The 24395-nt window shown below is 45.1% G+C and overlaps 1 protein-coding gene across 16 annotated transcripts in view; it reads left to right on the forward strand.

Moving 5' to 3' along the window:
* The window catches only part of LOC147208457 (protocadherin alpha-C2-like), a 132590-nt gene extending 111880 nt beyond the window's left edge, over window positions 1-20710 (forward strand). For 15 of the 16 annotated variants that reach the window (XM_086135452.1, XM_086135424.1, XM_086135433.1 and 12 more), the window contains exons 2-4: window positions 6311-6375; window positions 8665-8750; window positions 17713-20710. In XM_086135452.1, coding sequence (XP_085991578.1) covers window positions 6311-6375; window positions 8665-8750; window positions 17713-18017 — 456 coding nt within the window. In that variant the 3' untranslated portion in view covers window positions 18018-20710. Of the gene's footprint in view, window positions 1-628; window positions 3340-6310; window positions 6376-8664; window positions 8751-17712 lie in introns of those variants that run through there. The other variant, XM_086135320.1, reaches the window with a different exon arrangement.
* Window positions 20711-24395: the final 3685 nt, after the last annotated feature.

The raw sequence follows: 24395 nt of genomic DNA on the forward strand, positions 1-24395 counted from the left end.
TGTCCACTTTACTTATTTAGGTAATGTGCCAGCAAATTGGTAGTTAGTAAAACAATACAGCATAGAAAGCATGAAATTTGGGGTGGGGGAACAGATCATATATTTGTTTAATTCGTTATCACCCAGAATGTATCCTTCTATTTTTTATTTTTTTTACCTTTATGCATGCTGTTTTTCTTGCCTTTCCAGTTTTCATAACGTGCTCCTCTCGGTTATAAATAAAGGTTGTTATGGTGTGCTTGAATAACAGCAGAAGCCTGGTCGCTTGACTTGCTCATAAATTGGTTTTCTCGGTGCATGCATTGGAAAGGGCGGTGGCGCTGACAAAAAATAAATAAAAAAAAGAGACGGAAACGATTTTTGTCGGATGCATTTCACAATAGTCAGCTGCAGATGGAAATTGGCTGCTCCCAAATGACCTTGAGTGATAGATATGTCAGTAAAAATGAACACTTTCGACAATTAGGTGTATTTATTCTTCATTAGATAATTTTATCAGAGCTAAAATGAAAGCTGCATCGTTTGAGCGAGCCCCCTCCCTCCCTTTGCCCACACATCAACACCACAGCACAGGGAAGAGCGGGAGGAGGAGAGAAATCAGTCTTGCTCGGAGGGCAAACATTTTCATCCACAACAACGCAAACATGGACACACAGGGAGAAAAGAAAGCGGAATGGGCACCAGCGAGGTAGCAGGTGGCGTTCTGCACGTAGTCATGCAGACCATTTTCTTGCTCTCAGCTTGGCGGAAGATACGCATCTGATTTTACAAAGACAGATTTATTTATTTAAATTTTTGGGATGCACATACTGCCTCCCTGCGATGGCAGCAACAGCACGTTACGGATTATGTGTAATTATTTTGATATATGCTGGCTGTACGAGGGGGCAGATTCACTACTCCATTCCGGAGGAACTGGAGAACGGCGCACAGGTGGGTGATATTGCCCGTGATTTGAGTGCGGACCTAAGGAAACTTATCACCCGTCGCATTCGTGTGACGCCTGAAAGTGGACGGAGATATTTCAACGTTAATCACAAAACTGGGAAGTTGGTGGTGAGTGACCGTATAGACCGAGAGAGCCTGTGTAAAGTCGATGGCACCTGTATACTCAGCCTTGAGGTGATTTTGGACCACCCCGTGGAAGTGCACAAGGTCGAGGTGGACATTCTGGACGTTAACGATAACGCACCGAGCTTCCCACATTTGGAGTATCTGCTAGAAGTGTCAGAATCTGCTCTGACTGGATCAAAGTTCCACATCGAGGCCGCTCAAGATCCAGATGATGGTTCCAATTCGGTCAAGCAGTACCGCCTCAGCCCCAACCAGCATCTAACTCTAGACTCTGTTAAGCCCTTCTCTAATAACAAGCACATTGAGCTTATTCTGAAAAAGCCCTTTGACCGGGAACACATGCCATCTGATCAGCTCATCCTGACAGCAATGGATGGAGGCACCCCGCAGAGAAGCGGCACAGCCAAAATCAACGTACGCATTCTTGATGCAAACGACAATGTGCCTGCTTTTGACAGCTCGGTGTACAAAGTAAAAGTGTCTGAAAACTCCCCAAAGGGTATCCTTGTGATTCAGTTAAATGCCACAGACCTCGACGAGGGCTCCAATGGGGAGGTTTTTTACTCATTCAGCAGTTACACTCCTGAACGGGTCAGACAGATGTTTTCCATGGATCCAGACACAGGGAGGATAACAGTGAAGAGCAATATAGACTACGAGGAGATGAACTCATATGAAATCTACATTCAGGCGATGGATAAGGGCCCTGCCGCCGTGGCAGTGCACTGTAAAGTAGTGGTCGACGTTTTAGACGTCAATGACAACGTCCCTGAAATTGTCCTGTCATCTCTCTCCATCCCTCTACGTGAGGACGCCCGCGCAGACACCGTCGTTGCTATGATCAGCGTTAACGACCGAGATTCGGGACCGAATAAGCAAGTCATGCTGGAGCTGATGCCTCTGACGCCCTTCAAAATCAAATCCTTCCGCGCCCACTATACTGTCGTCACCTCTGCATTCCTGGATCGTGAAACCGTCTCATTCTACAACATCACCATACGTGCCATAGATGGAGGAACTCCCCCTCTGTCGTCACAGTTGACCTTTAAAGTCGATGTTGCCGACGTAAACGACAACCCTCCTCGATTCGAGCAAACCTCGTATACTGTTTACATCAGCGAGAACAACGCGGTTGGTTCGCCGCTGTGTACCGTCAAAGCCACGGATGCAGACGCAGCAGAAAATGCACGCATCATCTATACTGTCCTCAATGACAACAATCACGGCATCCCTGTGGCGAGCTACGTCGCCATCAAAACCCACACAGGTGAAGCCTACGCCCTGCGAGCTTTTGACTTTGAAAAGCTGAGACAGTTTCACTTTCAGGTGAAAGCGCAGGACAATGGCATGCCCCCGCTAAGCCGTGTGGCCACGGTGTATGTTTATATTATGGATCAGAACGACCACGAGCCAAGGATAGTGTACCCACCTGCCAACGGGAGCCGTACCACAGAGACGTTACTGAAAAATGCTGAGCCTGGAGTATTGGTAACAAAGGTGGTGGCGTGGGATGGGGACGCAGGGCAGAATGCTTGGCTGCTGTATACCTTTCAGCCGCCCGACGTGGAGTTTGACCTCTTCAAGGTGCACGGGCACACTGGTGAGATCCGCACCACGAGGCGCGTCATTGAGGAGAACTCGACGTCCTTTGCGCTGACTGTTCTGGTGCGTGATAATGGCCTGCCTCCGCTCTCATCCACCGCAACTGTCCACGTGCATGTGATGGAGCTCATGCCTAAATTGACCCCTGACCCAAAGCGTATCATCAGGCCCGAAAGCCCCTTGATGTTTTCCCATGTCACGATCTACCTCATCATCGCCCTGTGTGCCACCACCTTTGTGTTCTTGGTCACTGTCTGCGTGCTGGCTATCGTGCGTTGCCATGCCTACTGCACCCAGCCTGGCTCCTGCTCCCCTTGCTGTGTGTCCAAGAAGAGTCTGCCTGAGGCTAGCAGCACCGCAGCTGCCGGTGGAGTCGCAGGACAACCCGCATCAGGGGGAAGCCAGCCAAGTGCCAACGTGGCCCTGCGCCGAGATCTTAAAGTCGAACCGCATTACATTGAAGTGCGGGCCAATGGGTCGGTCACGAAAACGTACTGTTATAAAACGTGCCTGACAGCGACTTCTGGAAGTGACACGTTTATGTTCTACAACACGGGACGACCCCACAGTGGCACCTGGGGCTCGGGCTATGTCACCAGCCACAGCGGACACAGCCAGATAATTGTTCGCCGTCTCAGTATGCCAGATGCGACTGCCATTCAGGTGTGTGCTTGTTCTGACGTGCGTGTTTTATTGTGTCTCAAAGCAGGAAACGTCATGGTGAAGGTCTAAATTGCTTCAATACAGTTTACCATAGAGTTGTAGTCAGCATTTGGAGCAATGAAGATGGATTTTCTGCCATGCATGTAACGGGAAATTGTTGTCCTTAGGCAAAAGTGAAACATTAGTTTTTAAAAGATACAAAATTGTGTTTGCCGTATATTGTTGTACATGTCATGAATAGATAAGGCAAAAAAATGTTTTTACTTATCTGTTTGCAGAATATGAATGATTTCTTTTTTCAAACAGTATTACAATGTGATTCTGTGGGCAGAAATTTGCATTTCGTATTCCAAGTTGACAAATTTCTTTGACGTTGACTGAATTATTTATGATGTTTCAGGGTGTGATAAGTTTGAGTGCCTGTGTGCAGAAATACATCTCATTGGGTATACTTGCCTTTCGATCTCAACCTGGAATTACTTTATTACTTATTCTCACCGCACTGACGCACAAATAGCAATTTGAGCTTTTGACCCCACACAAAGAGCATCATCAGTTTGCTCTGGGCTGTGTGCCGCTGTGCTCAAATACGTTCCTCCAAAGGGAATTCAGTGGTCATTTCTATGTTGTGGGGAATAGCGCAGCCTGCAGCAGTGTGTTTGGAGACGGTTCCACCCACATACCAGCCAACAAGCCTCTCGTACGGTCTGTTCAAAACACAAAAGGATGACAAATAGAATAAATAGGGGTTATCAGTCGCTCCTCATTAAATGCCGGTCAAGTTTCCTCTAGCTCTGTTATTAACTGATAGCAATAGGTGCTGAAAGCAGATTGGCTGGCTCCAGGCAGCTAAGGTGGTGGGGGGGATTTGATTGGACGCACTGTTGATGGCAGAGGTGTGAGCCTTGTATCCATGCGAGAAGTGTTCATTCACCGGAGAGGGAAGATTAGAGAAAAAAGGCAGTATAAGGTTTGAATGTCAAACAAAGAATCAATATTCCACTCAGATTTGGAAATGAATAGCTGAGACACGAAACCTGCTTGGAACGCTTTTACATCCCTTCATAGATTTGATCAGTGGTGTTATTCAAGGAATGCACATGCATATTAGACTGTAGACATGTTTTGGTTCCAGAGGCTTGTATCTTGTGTGTTTTTGTGCGAGTTTGTGTGTGTGTGTGTGTGTGTGTGTGTGTGTGTGTGTGTGTGTGCTTACAAAATACTCCCAACACACTGCAGAGCTCGGCAGACCAGCAGGGGCGGTTCTGGATCAATTTCACTGAGGGGGCCGGGCTGGGGCCAGGGGTTTTGATGGGGGGGCACATTCAACCCAGGGCTAAAAAGACAGATTCGAAATCTTATTTGACTTTTTATTTCTTCAGACTTTGAAATTCTAGTCATAACATTACAGTGATGAGAAAAAAACAGTATTAGGAGGGCTAAAATGTCTGCAAGCGTAACAATATGTCTGTTGAGAATATTCAAGCCAGGGGATGATATGGTACCAGCCTGCCGGGGACAAAAATTGCAAATACACTGAAGCTAGATGTTTTACACGCATATAATTATCCAAATTTTAAAAGGCAATGTCTTATATATTGATCCTGTTAAATAAAAATTAAAATAAAAAGGGAGACTAAAAAGTTACACACACACGCGCGCACACACACACACACACACACACACACGCACACACACGCGCACACACACTCACACGCACTCACACGCACACACACTCACGCACACGCTAATAGCACTCGTGTCGTGGTAATTTCCTTCTCTGCGGACTGCTTCTCATTTTCCCGCTCATTTTTAAATGGCGCAGCGCACTAAAGGGTCCGACTAGAATGTTAAATCACGCACTTTGGTTCCACCTTTCGCGTCGGCGACTCGGCACGACTGCGTAATCTGCGCTCGGAGGGGGGGCCATAGGGGGGCCAGAATCGGTGCTACAGGGGCACTGGCCCCCGTTGCCCCCCCCCCCCCCCCCAGAACCGCCACTGCAGACCAGCCTCCCGTCAACTATGTCCATGCTGCAACAGGACAAACATTTAGTAAAACTGTTTCATCCTTTTTTTGGGAACAATTTGGCATCACGTTTCATGTTTCTCTTTTTCAGATAGTGTATGTGTATTTAGTACTGCTGTTTTCTTCTTTTTCATGGCGTTTTTTTCCTGAAACTCTAAATGCAATAACGTTATCCAAATGAGTCAATGTTATGGCAAATACACCAGAGTAGCTTGTATGTTTGAAATTGGGTTGTCTCTGCACTGCTGGACAAGTAGGAGAAGTGATAGTTTTTTTTCACATGGGCCCAAAATCCATGGTCATGACTGTGTGTCCTCAATCTGATGACTTTGACTCTTTTAGACAAAAAGGCATTTCATTTTGGTGTAGCCACCTTTTTTCCACACCCTTCTGAACACACTGTTATCTTAGTTTATGATTTATATATTACTACAGATCTTATCAATAAGAAGAGGATGAAGATAACAGTTGCATTTGTCTTTGTTTTCATTGTTGTTTTGACAGCAGTGAATTGACTAACTCGCTCTACTGTGTTCATGTGAAAGATGACCTGCACAGCAAAGGTTATACACAAAGGGGTAAAATACTAACATGGAATGTTATGAAGGAAGGCGAAAATAATCAGAAAACATGACATTCATTATACAGCATTGCATCATCTAGCATCTGGATGCAGAGTAATGATGGTAAATATGTTGAGCTGGTGGAAAAGGAAAAAGCGGTACACACTGTACTTTCTGCTCATCTGATGTGACCATTGTCTCGTAATTACTTTTGAAGGGCATTCATAAAGGAGATGAAATGCACCCTCCGAAGCTCACCACTCATTTCTTTCCAACAACGGGGGCGCAGTGGCAGTTTTGACTTCCGCCATGACTTATTAATGTGGCGGTATTAGGTTTCTTCTGTACTTAAGAGTCAATTCCTCTCACTCTCTTTGCAGCCTAAGGCGCCACATTCTGACTGGAGATATTCAGCCTCCCTGAGAGCAGGTGGTGTCATGCAGAGGTAAGCACTCAACCATTTGGTGTCCTTCATTTTGTCTTTTTTTTTTTCATCATCGTGAATGATTGTTTTTGTGGAAACCTTGTTTCAACAGACTTGGTCTCTTTTGTAGCCACCGGGCTTGCATGAATTTACAAAATAACTGAATCCTTCACCATCAACACACTTATTCAGATTCTTATTTGTCATGACAATTTTGCACTTTTATATTTATAACCCTGTTCAAAATATCCCGCTAACTGCCTGCATTCATCTCCCATTTTGACCAGTTAACATTCCGGCAGCATTGTAATCATCCTACAAGTTTCATTTTTAATTTTTCAAGCACAATTATTTGATGAATACCTTTAGTAATTTCTCTGTTATATTTTCAAGAGACAGCAGACAGCTTCGGTCAAATAATGCCAAACATCAAAGTAAGAAATGAAAGACAACTCGACATTCAGGTGGCAGATGAGTCCACCGGTGGGGTCTGTTATACAGTATATAGGCTGACCTGTCAGTTCTTTCATTTTCGCCAAATAGCGCACTATAGCATTAAAGTTGAGCTTCTTTTGAAAAAACAAACATCCTGGTTGTGAAATGTGTATATTATTGTTGAAACAGTGAATTGTTTTAACGATAAACACTTACCGGAAATCAATTAGGTTATAACATTTACATTTCTGGGTAAATAAATGTAAGTTTTCTCAGAATAAGTGAAATGGCTTGACAGTATAGCGTTTTGGCGAATAAAGCTCTTCATTGAGAGTGCTTGAGACTACCGCTCAATATGAATCTATTTCTGATTTATGATGTTTTTTTTTCTTTCACATACATCTGCACTTTAATGTAAGATCACAAAAAAAAAAACGAAGACACTTGGTCAGATGCATTGCGGCCATCTACAACCATGCATTTCAGTGATGTTAAGTTGATCTGATTAAATGCTCAGAAAAGTTTGGATGTTTCGGTAATTAAAAAAAAAAATTAAGATTGATCAAAACAGCAATAAGATTTCAAATAGGATTCATTTTAAGATTTCAAGCACTCAATTGCTACATGGAAGAGTGGAGGAAGTTCGTCTCATGAAGGAGAGATAGTCTGCTTCAAAGGTGTGACATGGCGTGATTGATTGCACCGTCACATTACCAATTAAAACTATGAAGCTGTTGTGAAACCATACGACTCACCCAAATGAAACTCAGTTTCCATAAATGAGCGTCCGTTGCTAATGCTTCGTGTTGTCTGCACAACCCCGTTTTTACACTTTTTATTTCTGTAAGTGGACTGTAATTATCGGGTCAGATTATGACCAGAAAGCTCACGTACGGTAAGTGTTGTTAATATGAAGCAGATCGCCTCATAATTACAGCTAGGATTTGCTTGTCTAAATCGGATGACTATATTCCATATCTATGATGTATTTTAGTGACTTTGTCACACTGAGATTTTGGATAACCTCAATTGCCGCATGAAGGCACTGACCTATTTCATTTAATCCCATGCGTTTTATCCCCTGCATATTTACAAAGAGCAAGCATTTTCCTGTGCTTATTTAGATATGAAATAATGAATTTAGATTTGAAATAGTTTTCTACTCTGATAAAATACCTTTATTATAAAGCTTGTGAGACAATAATGGATGAGTCAAAGCTTGTAGTTGAATTTGAAGTGACTGATTAGTACGATACTGGTATACTTTTGCAAAATTTACAACTCATGATTTGGGATTATCGGTAAAATGTGTTTTATGTGTTATTCGTTTTGAGTTTTTTTTAGCATCCCTAAATAGTGATTGAAAAGGTTTCAGAATGATATTGTGTCAAAATTGTAGTCACAGTTTGTGACTACAATATAAAGTGATCCCAACTACAGTTGAGAAGACGATTTAAGGCCACGCCACCACATGTTGCCGGGAACAATTTCAAAATAAAAGTCTACCAAGGCTCGGTTGTCCATGTATTCGTTTTTATGCAAGGTTTATTTTTTAATTGACCTTCTCACCATGATATTGTCATGCAGTGTACGAACAGGAGTTGCTTCACAATGGCTTGATTGTCATTCCGACAGTGCACACCAAATAAATGGGTACTCTCGGCAAAAAAAATAAAATAAAAAATCCTGGAGCATTGGTTTAAATTTGCGACGGGTTCGTTTCCTCACCTAATTTTGTTCCTTGTAATGTCAATTAAAATATTTTTTTTTTAAAAAGGCCACTTTGTGGTAAAGTGTTCTGTGAATGTTCATTTACTACGTTGTATCATTTGTCTAGTGACTTATTGAACATGTTTATTTGTATGTTTGTCGTAGCTCAGTACACATGGAGGAGTCCTCAGTGATGCAGGGAGCCCAAGGAGTTCTGGTCCAGAACTGGCCCACAGCATCAAGCGCTGCTGGTAAGAGTCTGTCACTCATCCTCACCTCATCAGCCTTAGCAGAAGCAAAGATAGTTTAGATTTTTAATCTACGTAAGAAAATTCTGCCTATGTTCCTTGTAAGGCCGTATACATGTATTTTGACAGCAGGCTCACCCAAATTAATTTGTCCCTGCCACATGAGACATTGGAAGCATTGTGGTGTGATGATGAATATTGTATGTTCAATATAGTGTAGGGCTGGGCGATAATTCAAGATCAATATGTATCGCGATGGACACGTGATCAATATCAATAGAAAACACCTTAGATAAAATCTGCAATATAAATAAATCTGAACACAAACCCAAATCAAATTTCCATGTATGTGAAGACACTAATCATGTTAATAATTTCTCACAATAATTAGTTGACAGCGGCCCGGTAGTCCAGTGGTTAGCACGTCGGCTTCGCAGTGCAGAGGTACCGGGTTCAATTCCAGCTCCGGCCTCCCTGTGTGGAGTTTGCATGTTCTCCCCGGGCCTGCGTGGGTTTTCTCCGGGTGCTCCGGTTTCCTCCCACATTCCAAAAACATGTATGGCAGGCTGATTGGGCGCTCTAAATTGTCCCTCGGTGTGAGTGTGGGCGTGGATGGTTGTTCGTCTCTGTGTGCCCTGCGATTGGCTGGCAACTGATTCAGGGTGTCCCCCGCCTACTGCCCGAAGGCGGCTGGGATAGGCTCCAGCACCCCCCGCGAGCAGCGGCCCGGTAGTCCAGTGGTTAGCACGTCGACTTCACAGTGCGGAGGTACCGGGTTCAATTCCAGCTCCGGCCTCCCTGTGTGGAGTTTGCATGTTCTCCCCGGGCCTGCGTGGGTTTTCTCCGGGTACTCCGGTTTCCTCCCACGTTCCAAAAACATGCATGGCAGGCTGATTGAACACGCTAAATTGTCCCTAGGTGTGAGTGTGTGTGCGCATGGTTGTTCGTCTCTGTGTGCCCTGCGATTGGCTGGCAACCGGTTCGGGGTGCCCCCCGCCTACTGCCCGAAGACGGCTGGGATAGGCTCCAGCACCCCCCGCGACCCTAGTGAGGATTAAGCGGTTCGGAAAATGAATGAATGAATGAATGAATGAATAATTAGTTGACAGATACATATCAATATGCGACACTTCATTCCTATAGCTCTCTGCCACAGTTTATATTCTCAACGGATCACTTCAACAACATTCCTAGAACACCACGATGTCCCATTTCTGCTAACCTATTTCTAGACAGGCCTGTGGGCTTCTCATGTGGTCCTTGGGGGCTACCTGGTGCCCCCCGGGTACTACCTTAGTGACCCCTGTTCTAGACATTGCAAAGTCAAAGGGCCTAAAAATGGTAAGTAGGCCTATCAAGACAATTGTCCTTCATATTTGTAATGTGTTTTGGCACTTTTGTGTTGTATATTGTTTGGTGAAAGTAAGGCAGGTGGACTGTAATTTGAGGACAGTAATATTGTTATAACTTACCTTTTTAGGTTGGTTTTATTTTCTAAGTAACTTGACCGACACCGGTAATTCGCAAAATCAGGGTATTTTCTGCCACACTTGATTTCATGAGTAAAAATCCCAACCTTGTGAAAACCTTACTGTTTCAAAATGATGGCCAAATATAGTGATGTTGTGGGACAATCTTTAGTTTCCAGCGTAGCATGTCTGCCAATTTTGATAATGCAATGCTTATCGGCTTATGATGCTCATAATGTTATGGGCTTGCACTTTTTTTTTTTTTTAAATCACCGTTAACCTGATTAGTGACTTCAATTTTACCTGAAAGTCACTTTACCTTCAGGTCAAATATGCTTACAGTTGGATGAACAAAAGTTCAGGCTGGGGATGTCAGAAGATTTGCAAAGCAGACCTTGCATGGCCCTCTCCGGGAGCCGTCACCTTACCGTGGTGGAGGGGTTTGTGTGTCCCAATGATCCTAGGAGCTAAGTTGTCTGGGGCTTTATGCCCCTGGCAGGGTCACCCATGGCAAACAGGTCCTAGGTGAGGGACCAGACAAAGCACGGCTCACAAAACCCCTTATGACAGACAAAATCGATGGCACTCAGTTTCCCTTGCCCGGACGCGGGTCACCGGGGCCCCCCTCTGGAGCCAGGCCTGGAGGTGGGGCTCGTTGGCGAGCGCCTGGTGGCCGGGCCTACACCCATGGGGCCCGGCCGGGCTCAGCCCGAAGAGGCAACGTGGGTCCTCCTTCTCATGGTCTCACCACCCGTGGGAGGGGTCAAAGGGGTCGGGTGCAATGCGAGCTGGGCGGCAGCCAAAGGCGGGGACCCTGGCGGTCCGATCCTCGGCTGCAGAAGCTAGCTCTTGGGACATGGAATGTCACCTCTCTGGCAGGGAAGGAGCCCGAGCTGGTGTGTGAGGTAGAGAAGTTCCGACTGGATATAGTCGGACTTGCCTCCACACACAGCCTGGGTTCTGGTACTAGTTCTCTCGAGAGGGGTTGGACTCTCTTCCACTCTGGAGTTGCTCATGGTGAGAGGCGCAGAGCAGGTGTGGGCATACTCATTGCACCCCGGCTCAGTGCCTGTACATTGGGGTTCACACCGGTAGACGAGAGGGTTGCTTCCCTCCGCCTTCGGGTGGGGGGACGGGTCCTGACTGTTGTTTGTGCATATGCACCAAACGGCAGCTCAGCATACCCACCCTTTTTGGAGTCCTTGGAGGGTGTGCTGGAGAGTACTCCTGCTGGGGACTCCCTTGTTCTGCTGGGGGACTTCAATGCTCACGTGGGCAATGACAGTGAGACCTGGAGGGGCGTGATTGGGAGGAACGGCCCCCCCGATCAGAACTCGAGTGGTGTTTTGTTATTGGACTTCTGTGCTCGTCACGGACTGTCCATAACGAACACCTTGTTCAAACATAAGGGTGTCCATATGTGCACTTGGCACCAGGACACCCTGGGCCGTAGTTCGATGATCGACCTTGTGGTTGTATCATCGGATTTGCGGCCGCATGTTTTGGACACTCGGGTGAAGAGAGGGGCGGAGCTGTCAACTGATCACCACCTGGTGGTGAGTAGGCTCCGATGGTGGGGAAAGATGCCGGTCCGTCCTGGCAGACCCAAACGTATTGTGAGGGTTTGTTGGGAGCGTCTGGCGGAATCCCCTGTCAGAAGGAGTTTCAACTCCCACCTCCGACAGAGCTTTTCCCATGTTCCGGGGGAGACGGGGGACATTGAGTCCGAGTGGACCATGTTCCGTGCCTCTATTGTTGAGGCGGCCAATCTGAGTTGTGGCCGTAAAGTGGTTGGTGCCTGTCGTGGCGGCAACCCTCGTACTCGCTGGTGGACACCAGCAGTAAGGGATGCCGTCAAGCTGAAGAAGGAGTCCTATCGAGCCTTTATGGCCTGTGGGACCCCAGAGGCAGCTGACGGGTATCGACTGGCCAAGCGGAACGCAGCTTCGGTGGTCGCCGAGGCAAAAACCCGAGCGTGGGAAGAGTTCGGTGAGGCCATGGAAGCCGACTTCCGGACGGCTTCGAGGAAATTCTGGTCCACCATCCGACGTCTCAGGAGGGGGAAGCAGTGCACCACTAACACTGTGTACAGTGGGGATGGGGCACTGCTGACTTCGACTCGGGACGTTGTGAACCGGTGGGCAGAGTACTTCGAAGACCTCCTCAACTCCACCAACACGTCTTCCTTGGAGGAAGCAGAGTCTGAGGACCCTGAGGTGGGCTCTCCTATCTCTGTGGTTGAAGTCACCGATGTGGTTAAAAAGCTCCTCGGTGGCAGGGCCCCAGGGGTGGATGAGATCCGCCCGGAGTTCCTCAGGGCTCTGGATGTTGTGGGGCTGTCCTGGTTGACACGCCTCTGCAACATCGCGTGGTCAACGGGGAGAGTGCCTCTGGATTGGCAGACCGGGGTGGTAGTCCCTCTTTTTAAAAAGGGGGACCGGAGGGTGTGTTCCAACTACAGAGGGATCACACTCCTCAGCCTCCCTGGTAAGGTCTATTCAGGGGTGCTGGAGAGGAGGGTCCGTCAGGAAGTCGAGCCTCAGATTGAGGAGGAGCAGTGTGGTTTTCGTCCCGGCCGTGGAACAGTGGACCAGCTCTACACCCTTAGCAGGGTCCTCGAGGGTATGTGGGAATTCGCCCAACCAGTCTACATGTGTTTTGTGGACTTGGAGAAGGCGTTTGACCGTGTCCCTCGGGGAGTTCTGTGGGGGGTGCTTCGTGGGTATGGGGTACCGAACCCCCTGATACGGGCTATTCGGTCACTATACCACCGATGTCAGAGTTTGGTTCGCATTGCCGGCAGTAAGTCGGAATCGTTTCCAGTGAGGGTAGGACTCCGCCAAGGCTGCCCTTTGTCGCCGATTCTGTTCATAATCTTTATGGACAGAATTTCTAGGCGCAGCCGAAGCGTTGAGGGCGTCCGTTTTGGTGGCCTCAGTATTGCATCCCTGCTTTTTGCAGATGATGTGGTGCTGTTGGCTCCTTCAAACGGGGCTCTCCAACTCTCACTGGAGCGTTTCGCAGCCGAGTGTGAAGCGGTTGGGATGAAAATCAGCACCTCCAAATCTGAAACCATGGTCCTCAGTCGGAAAAGGGTGGAGTGCCCCCTCCGGGTCGGGGGAGAGATCTTGCCCCAAGTGGAGGAGTTTAAGTATCTTGGGGTCTTGTTCACGAGTGAGGGCAGGAGGGAGCGAGAGATCGACAGGCGGATCGGTACAGCGTCTGCTGTGATGCGGACGTTGTATCGGTCTGTCGTGGTGAAGAAGGAGCTGAGCCGAAGGGCGAAGCTCTCAATTTACCGGTCGATCTACGTTCCAACCCTCATCTATGGTCACGAGCTATGGGTCGTGACCGAAAGAACGAGATCCCGGATACAAGCGGCCGAAATGAGTTTTCTCCGCAGGGTGTCCGGGCTCTCCCTTAGAGATAAGGTGAGAAGCTCGGTCATCCGGGAGGGGCTCAGAGTCGAGCCGCTTCTCCTCCACATCGAGAGGAGCCAGATGAGGTGGCTTGGGCATCTGATTCGGATGCCTCCTGAACGCCTCCCTGGTGAGGTGTTCCGGGCATGTCCCACTGGGAGGAGACCCCGAGGAAGACCCAGGACACGCTGGAGTGACTATGTCACCCAGCTGGCCTGGGAACGCCTCGGGATCCCCCGGGGAGAGCTGGAAGAAGTAGCTAGGGAGAGGGAAGTCTGGGCTTCCCTGCTAAAGCTGTTGCCCCCGCGACCCGGCCCCGGATAAGCGGTAGAAGATGGATGGATGGATGGACCTTGCATGGCCTTGTTTGAGGACAAATAATATCGATATATAATTGTGATATGGTATGCAGAAAGAATAGTCTTGAATGTATCGCAGCTAAGAGAGAGAATGATATATTGATTTAAAGTGGCCTGCCACATCAGCATGAGTCATAGGCAGAGCTATTTATAACTAAGTTGTCTTGTTTGTCAGGCAAGCGGCAGCCCTCAGGTGGAGACCAGCGGTACACTTGAATCTGTGTATGTGATGATGCAAAAACCATGAATCCCTTAAACCTTCCTTGCTGATTAATCACATGAAGATTTACTTGTTGATGATCATTAGTCCATTGATGATACCACCCTGTCGTGTGTGTTTTGTGCTTATAGTACCGGTATGTTGTATGCGTCTGGGGGCCTGGGCTGCCTCCGTCGTGAGCTGCGCCTACTGTGACAGATGGAGCTCAGCCCACACCCAGCTTAACAGACCCACATTAATAGAATCAGGGTTGTGCTGACTCTCTATCTCTTTCTGATAACAAGGGGCAACAGGGATTCAAAAAAAAAAACTAAAACGTGTGCAACCCTCTGCAGGAGAAACAAGGAATAGAAGAGCAAGGCAGCGAGAAAATGAACATGTATTAAAACTAAATGTGGTGAATCGGCGTTCCCTTTGAGGCCTGAGGTGAGAGTGACGAATAGACGGCTGATGGAAACAGGAAGTTGAATGCGGCCACTGTTGCCGAGCGAGTGTAGGACAGACGGTGAAAGAAAGCGGAGGGGGTGCGGGGGGTTAGTGAGAGCTTGCAGCATTATTCTCGATCAGTCACTGTCACCATGACTCCTACCAATGTCCCACTGTTTTACTGGAGGATGTTGTTGCCACGGCAACCATTCATGGGCCCCAGCTATCGATGAGAAGGGAGTGGGGGCTGTCAGATGAAGGGAGGTGTGAACATATGGTGTTGGCTGAAGGATACTGAAAGAGGATGGAAGGACAAAGAGAGGTGAAATGCACTTAGAAGAAGAAGAGGAAGAATGGGTATGTTACCGAGAGAAAGAACTGCAGGTATGAAATGCAAAGAGAGGAAGAGAGCAGGAGAGTGACCTACATTCACTAGGGAGGAGATATTCTGCAAAACTGGATGCATGTTCGATTCTTTCATGATCATCCTTCACACACGCAGACCAAAATATATATATATATAAATGAACACAATCTGTTCATACCCCTAATGTGTTCAAATTTGGAAAGCGTTCTCCCATTGAAACGTGTGGAAATTGTTGCTATCATCAAACCTTTATTAATTGTACAGGCAATGTTTTATGTAATACATGTGTACATGTGTAAAAATAAAATAATCACCATTAATACTAATATGTAAAAACAAAATAATAATGATAAAGTTACAATCCACAATCTTGCCCAACTTGCTCCTTCTTTTGGAATCAGGGTTGCAATAAAATGACAGATATTTGTCTGACGTCATGTATCGCTAAGGTTCGAACGCTAATGTGTTGTGCATCTTTAGAGGCTTATTGTTCCAGACAGTGTTGGTGAAATTCCAAATTGTACAACCTAAAGGCTGTTTTCAGTTGCAGAAAGTACATTAAAAGGTGAAGATTAGGTTAAAAAAAACTCAATAAAGTTGTAACCGGCCATATGCTGTATTTCTGATTAGAGACATGAACTGTGAAAGAATTCAATCAAGATGCCTACCACAAGTGAAACCCAGAGTGGTACACACTCTTAACCATATGCACGTGTTCAAAATCTATGGTCAGTTATTATTTTTAGGATGAATTCATATGAAGGAATTTATGCAAAAACAATACAGATAAAATTATCTATAAATAAACATTATGCAGAGGCACCATTTTGAAAAAGGGTGTGGTCACTCATTGTTATTCTGTCACGCAGTCACAAGCCACTGCAGTTCAGCAAAATAAGAATGGATTGATGAAAACTGATCTGGTCCTTTCCTTTTCTCGTGCATCATGTTTCATATCTGCGTATCAAAATTCTGCTTTGTCTTCCTCGTTCTCCCTCCTCCTCCTCGGTTTACGTAACACAGCACTGTGCTTTCTGTCCGGCAGTCCGACAAGGGGAAACTATGAACCGGACTTGGCCAAATAGAGCTTGGCTGATTGAAGTGATTGTAAAAATCTTGGGTGGCAGTGGATGTCGCAGAGATTTTCTCCTGCACAGTTCTGCTATATTCATGCAAAGAATGAGGGGCATTTACAGACAGCGATGTCAGTGTGATCACTTTTTGTGCAGAGAAGAGCACACCCTCATCTGCAATGTGCACATCACTGATGGAAGAAAAGTGTTAACACCACCCAATGACACTGACTATCAACATTGATGAGATAGATTAAGACTTTTGTCGATACCGGGGAGCAACGACTGTGTTTTCACGGTAGACTGCGTGAAAGGTCAGAGCAGCTGCATGGTGTGAAAGGATGGCTAGCAGGGATTGGAGGGGAGCAAAGAGAGAGTTTTGCTCTGCGGCAGTTATCAAAGCTGCAAAGGCTGTGTCAGGATTAGTTTTGAATGAAGCAGGTCTGATGTCACAGCACAGAACATAATCCGTTCTGGGACGCTGGTCGACCTCCGATTGATTGAAGTATTTTCTTCCCTGAGGCAATGATGAAAATGATCATGATGTCTCGACAAATTCTCACAGTTTGTCAGGTATCTAAATCCAGTCAAAGCATAACCTTGAGGCTGGAGTCCAGTTTGGTGTCTTTTTTTTTCTCCATTTTGATATTTGGTGTCATTGTCTGTCTTACTTTTCATGATAAGTAAATAATAGTCATTTATCTTCTTGCAAAACAAGTGTTTCAGAGTCCTCAGTTGTCTTTTCGATTTGAGTGGCTTTGCGTGCCTTTTACAGATTAGGATTGTATGCCCGGTGGGACATGTCATGTGATGAACGGATTTAGATTGAGAATCCTTTGCCCAGTAAGAAGACCTGATTTATGCGAGAGAACAAATGTGATATCAGAAAGAAACACATTTGAGTCATCATGCACTCTATCACAGAAGACAGAAGAATCTGTAATCATGGACAACGCAGCTGAGCTCAAGTGTAATGCCGGGTTCAGACCAAACACGAAATATCGCATCACCCGGGTTAACTGCAGGGGGTTGTTTCAGTGGAGAAGAGGAAAGGCTCCTCCTTCTCCTCCAACAGGAAGAAAACGAAAGTTTGAACATTGATAGTCAATCTGGTGACTGGTGGTTGCGTTACTTTGGCTGATAAATGCTATATTGGCTGACAGTTCAGCAGCGTTAGTAATCAAGTCAATACACTCACCAGATACTGAACGCAAAGTTTCTCGCTCCCCGTTCTCCAAGCCTGCTCCTTTTTGGCTCATTATTGGAAGCTGGCTGAGTTGCACCCGTATATCCGCGTCTGTCTGCGCTGCTGCTGCGTGTGGCGTAGCAAAGCAAGTACATTCTCGATGCCGATGGTCTCTGGGCGACGCAATTCCGCTTCAAATTCACATTTGCATATACCAGCAAAATTGGCAAAGAAGCTCATTTTTCTCTTCGTCCATGCTGTCCGACACGCATTCTCACCTGACCTTGCAAACGGCATTGACTGCAAATGGAAATCTACCGCCAGAAATGCTCAATTTACGTTCCTTCTGCCTGCAGCATAAAAACGGACGTATCCTGATTTGGAATTTTGGTTCAACTCTTTGCACCACCAGAAGTAACATTTGTGCGTTTTTTTTCTTTTTCCAGATGCTGAAGGGGGAGAGGTGTCGCCCCCAATGGGTGCCGGAGTTGACAGCAACAGCTGGCACTTTCGCTATGGCCCCGGGGGTCCCGGTGCACCCCCGCAGCACCTGAAGGCCGGCGAGGTTCCCCCAGAGGCGTTCATCATCCCTGGCTCCCCCGCCATCATTTCCATCAGACAGAACCAGGGAGGAGACGACGATAAGAGCGACTTTATCACCTTCGGAAAGAAGGAGGAGGCCAAGAAGAAGAAAAAGAAGAAGAAGGACAAGAAGGACAAAAAGGATAAGGGGAAAGATGATGACGAGTAAGGAAGCGAGAAGTGAAAATTGGCAAAGAAAAAAAAGGGTGTCGTTAAAACAGAGGTACCAACCAAAGTCCACTGGGTTTGTTTTTAACCTGGCCTTTAACCTTCAGTCACCTGCTGAAGTAAATTATTGATCTTGCCTTGACAAATAAAGGATTGATTTTCATCCATGCCCCCATGTGCCTATACACCCCGAGTCAACACCCATGTGCGACCCCCCCCCCCCAAAAAAAACCCCAACAACACAGGACCAGTCTTTATCCTCAGCTTAATAGTTTTCCCTCCCCTCATTTAACCCATTGGGCATGTTGGAACCTCTGTATTACCCCCTTTCTCAACAATGACAAATCATTCTAAGCGAGAGAGGACAAATACTTTGTACAAGCTCTCTGCCAGCCAAGGAAAAGAAGTCAGATCTGTGGAATCTGGGGCTGGACATACACATACAGTATAGAACACATACACGCAACATATAGACAAACAACTTGTAAATAGCACAGGGGAGAGTCACCGAAAGAAAGGCTAACAGTCACAACAAAACTGCTGCAGAGTCCTTCCTACCAACAGTGTTTTCCTGTGATCTCAAAGAATCCACATGCATGCATGCTCACACAAACATGCTAACACACACTTTGCCGTGTGGACACTGACAGCGCTTGAGAAAAAGCTGAAAAAAAAAGACCACGGACGAGAAAAATCATGTGCTGAAAAGTAGCCACAGCAAGCTTTTAGTCACTTGTGGGGTATCAACTCTCAGGATGGAAGGAGCATCCTCTTGCGATCACTCTGAATTTGCTTACTGCTTTTAATGGACCATGAGTGCTGCTGCTCCAGCTGGAAGCCCAAGGCAACGAGCGCAGCCAAGTTGGAGAGATGGGGAAGATACCTCACACTCTCCTGAAGATCACCGAGGGGAAGAGTCCACCTATCAATCGGTGGACTCTGAAGCAAACAAGCAGAATATTATTCATAGAAGCTTGAGATTTTGATAACACCCCTTCTTATGTCCCCATGCTGCAGCGAAAGCTGAACGCTTTCTGCTTTGAATGTTTGGTAGCAACCAGCCCTTACCTGATACCTTTTCCACTTCTCACCTGCTTGTGCGCCCCCCCAACCCCCATGCTACCACAAACTATGTCCCCAACCCCACTCACTGCCTCTTCACGTCAAGATGAAGTAAACCTACTTTCCTTAATTCTCTAAAGAGATTCACAGTACATGCTTTTTGCCATTTTATGTAGAGACCACACCCACTCACCCACCTTCCCATCCTCCTGCGATTCTTGCATGTCCGCCCCCTCAGACACGACCCCTCACACCCTGCTCAGGACCCATCCTGGGAATATGGCCTGCTCTGAACATTGTGGTGTGCTGACAACAGCATGGAGTAATGTGGATGTGGCCCGTCAGGGGGAAGAGGGGTGGCTGGCGCACACCTTGAAATCTTGTCTCTCAAAGTGCAAAACGGTTCAGTGCTTTTATCATGTGAATACTAAACTATGCTGTTCACTTCCTGTTTGTCGCTGCTGTTGTGAGACTGGATGAGGTGGGATGGAGATAAGTCGCAGGGGCAAAGGACCGGAAAGGAAGCGAGGAGGCGGGTGCCTTGGGCTGGCCCTCCCCCCTTCAAGTTTGCAAGTAAATTGATTGTTTCTGATCATGGAGTCGCATACTATCTTATATGTATGCTGTAAATGTAGCGTTTGATTGATTGTCTCGACACTAGTAATTGAGCCTGTTAAAAATTTGGGAAAATGGCATCCGGGGCTTCCCTGATAACAGCTAAATCCCACCAATCCTCTCATGAAGCAATGAGTATGAGGCTGAAACATGCTTCTATGCTTCTGTTGGTCCCCCTCCCCTGCCTGTAACTCATGACCCCCCCCCCCCCCCCAAGTTTTGGGACTCAGTATGATGTCACTCCATTAAGTGGCTGCTGCATGTACTGCTCTACGGAAACACATACTATATAGAGAAATATATATATAAATAGATAGATAGCAATGATTTTATTTTTTTTGGCATCATTTCTTTTTCCTCATTACTCACACAGGAAATATTTGTATGTACTTCTCTTGTCTCTGCCACACATCTACGTATTACAATCGTCACACTCTGCAGATGTGTTATGGCTTCCACTAAAACCTCTTTCAATATTTGTAATGCTTATAGTGTGATTATATATGTTTTTATTGCATTTTTCCCCAAATTTTTATTTGTGCTTTTGAAAACAAGCAAAAAAAAAAAAATGTCCAGCTTTGACATGTTGGTCTAACACTAACTAACACTGTAATGTTGTAAGTGAAATATGTATGAGCCTATGATGAGTTATCACTTCCCTTTCATTCTTGCAAAAAAATACACAAAAAAATTACACAAAAAAATGGGGGGAAAAAATATATGTACCTGTAGTGTATGCTTGTATTTAGTGAGTTTCATGCTGTCATTTTTTTCCCTGTGTATGATGGTGAACTTTGATGGCAATGCATAGTCCGAAAAAGGACCAGCTAAGATCTGTTTTAAATCCTTTTTTTTTAAATTGTTTGGAGGGGTACACCTGCTCATCATCGTGACAGTGAAATTGTGAATTTTATTTACTTCCATTCCCATTCTGCCTTTTATTTTACCTTAATGGAAACAGTGGTAATGTGTTTTGTTTATGATTCACAAATAAAGTTTTCTTTCTTAAAAATGAAATTGAACTAATTGTCTTTAGGAAGATGCGATATTGCTCGATTACTTGAGCATGCAGCGGAGAGAAGAGAACACACAGTGCTATAAAAAAAAAACATCACACTTCTCAGATCTCAAGGAATTTAATTTGAAATCTGATTATTTTTATAGTTTGATTTGAGGCACAAAATTCTCTCAAAACTCAATTCATGTGCCCACTGAGGACTGGATCAAAATGCAAGTGGAAAACAACCAGCCTCATGCAGCTTCTGCCAATGTCTTCCAGTCAACTTTTCTCACAAATTTTAATAGAGTTGAAGTTGATGATTTTCATTGCTAAATTAAAAGGAGAACACTTTTATTCATTCATTTTAAAGGATATCTTATCCAGAAAAAAAGTATGATTTCAGACAGACTGGCACCTTTATACCCAAACTTCTTTTTTTTCCCTCAGTGAGGATACATTATTGATTGCTTCAAAACAATATCAGTTTGGACTCCGAAATGTAAAACCAATTGATGTCCACATACAGTACACACATTTCTTGAGGAGGTAAGAGGTGCAAGATAATTGACCTGCTTGCTGCATTTGTCCTTTGTCTAAATGTCTTGGTTGCACATGATGCCAGCAGTCCCTTGTGAATGGAAGCTTCCAGTTGTACAAGAAACAGTTACACAGAGTGGCGCGATAGATTTATTGGATCCCAGAGGATATGTCTGCTGTAAAATGAAAGGAAAACATCTGCCATGTTGGCCAAAATTAAACATAATCAGTCCTGTTATTCCCTTCTTATTCAGGATACCACCTGAATTGTGAATCGTGTAGACCAGGGCTGCCCAATACCTCGATCGCAATCGACCGGTAGCTCGCGGATTGGTCCCAAGTCTATCGCGAGGCATGTCGATGGAAAAAAAAACAACAAACCTCACCCCCCAAAATATTGTGTGTGTGTCTGTGTGCGTGTTATTAATATATTTTTGTGTTAGTGTACACCGCACCCTTCGAATCCCATCAGTTTAACTTTCACAAAAAGTATTTTAAAAATTAAATTAAATTAAAAAGCAGATCACCTTTAACCTATGGTGGCACGTGACCTGCATCACCGGAAGTTGTTGGAGGTGAGCAGTCTTGAATTGCACTTTGCATCAGAGCTGTTGCGCTATATCTTTTTTTGTTATTTCATTCTCAGTCACAGTTTGTGTCATGTACAATTCACCGAGGCCACTGGCGAAGAATGGGAATCTGGAATGCCGGGAGAAGCATTTTAAAACGGTACACGTGAGGTAGGATCGTGAACACGCTGCGAAAGTGTGTCCCATGCCTCCGCGTCGGGTCTCTCCTAAGGTAAGCGTGATTTGCTTTTGTGTCTACTTTATTTTTTGTTTATTTCATTTTGCCGGCCGTTATTGCTATTGCTCATTAGGGCATGTGTGTGTAAGTCCGAGCATGTGCAGTAACGAGTCGATCGCGGGATGTTATATTTGGTCAAAAATGTTTGGGCCCCCCTGGTGTCGACTGTTTCAGAAGGCAGAGCATGTGTATTTCAAGTCAGACTGATCAGTCATGGCTGGGAAAAAATGTTTAAAAATTAAGCAAAAAGTAATTATTCATCAATGACATTTGTTTTAATAAATCTTTCAGATAGATTTTTTTTTGTACCATGAGAGGAATTCCTACAGCTCTTAGATGTGGAAGTGACTATTGAAAAATGTCATAAAAGACACAATGAGAAAATAAGCGGCACATCATGTGAAGCCATTTGAATCCAGATAACAATAACTATCATAAAAATGAGTAATGTATCTGTTTTTTGTTATCAATGTTAAACACATTTTTCCCTGTTTCCATGTGCCACTGAGTTTATGTTCTTCTTTTGCCAGCCAATTGCAGGGCACACATAGACAAACAACCATTCGCGCTCACACTCACAACTCGGAATAATTTAGAGTGCCCCGTTAACCTGCCTTGCATGTTTTTGGAATGTGGGAGGACATGGAGAAAACCCACACAGGCACGACGAGAACATGCAAACTCACAAACTTACCACTGTGAGCAATCAGGAAAAACAAAAGCCCTAAAAAAAACCCTTTTCTAAATTTAGCCAATTACAGTGAACAACAGACAAACACATAAATAGTGAAACTCTTGGCACATAATTAGCTTACAGTGTTTGGAATTTGTAAGGAATGTGGTTGCATATTTTGGCAGATTCTGGGGCACCGTTGAAAATATCTTCTTTGCATCCCCACACATCGCAATACAAAGTGTACACACACACACACACACACACACATATATATATATATATATACAGTATATACACACAGTATGTAGTTATACGGCCAAAACATTATATATGTACATGATAACTCCTAAAGCAGAGAACATATGCAATTCAAAGTAACAACAATAAGTGCAGATTTTAATTTGAAGTAGTTTTTTTGAAAAATGTAACATATAAACTGCATGTAGTGGAAGGGAGGTGTGGTTTAAAATAAGTGCATCTGTTTGACCTATAGTACATAAAGTGAGGCTGACATCATCTGCAATGACTCATTGACGCATCATCCTGCTGCTGTGGGAGACAAAGTATGGACCAGCCAGGACGAAGATGCAGCGTTGAAGTAGCTTATTATTGGCTTGTGAAAAAAGAACATATTCAAGTCAAACAGTCAAAACACACGAGTCACATTAAAATTGTGTGGTATGAAAAATCATTGCAATCTGTCATAATTACCTTTTAACTTCACAAATGCCAGGTCTAAGCTTATTCACCACATTGAACTATACTGTATATGCACACCAGTATTATCGGGATGCTTGAATAAAATGTATGGAGTCAGTATTTCATTTCCTTTCCTTTTAATCGGCTGTGACACAATGAGACGTTACGGAACTGGTCATTGAATACAAAAGGCACATGCTCACAATTGTGTAATAATTGATTTCAGGCAATCACCACTTAACCGGAAATAGGTGACCTAATTCTCTGCACACTGCATGACGATGTCGAGGTCAAAGGTGCATGTCATTTGAAAGCTGCTCTGTGTGTCGTCCAGGGTATATTGTACAAAAGATGCGTCACTGCCCTAAACCACACCGAGTAAATTAAAGATCAAGATAGATTTCACAACGCTTATCTGTAACCATCGACCTCCTTATGCACAAGGCAGCTGGTGAGGGTAAACAGAAAGTTGCAGGTCCCCATTTGGAAGGGCCGTGAGTAGAAGTCGCCATCTACTGGGCAAAATACCACAGTACATCAAATTGACGTGATTGTAAATGGGGACAAGAAGCAGAAAATGAAAAAAGACAAATAGTCCAGCTGAATTACCCCACAAATAGGGAGAAAGTGTTGATTTTCTTTCTTAAAATAATTATTTAAAACCGTCCTATTTAAAACACACACACACACAGTTTGAGAATAACTCATGGCCGGACTAACTCCTCCTCTTCCTGTTTATCCTCTGGAATACTGCACACTGTGCGCTACTCATATTCAGTGGAATCAGCAGCGCCTCAAACAGTCACAGCGAGGGACTGCTGGACTAGACACGAAAACCTTGGAGTATTGCCCAGAGGGATGGAGGACCTTGCCTTTTGTTTCACACTGCCCGGGCAATCGTTCGACAGTCTCAGGTGTCATTGTAGCAACAGAACATGACCAAAAGTTACCAGAAATAAGCACTGTAGATAAAACTGCGTCGG

Source organism: Hippocampus guttulatus, chromosome 2 (genome assembly GCF_054856545.1).
Source record: "Hippocampus guttulatus isolate MCC_2025c chromosome 2, RoL_Hgut_1.0, whole genome shotgun sequence".
NCBI lineage: Eukaryota > Metazoa > Chordata > Actinopteri > Syngnathiformes > Syngnathidae > Hippocampus > Hippocampus guttulatus.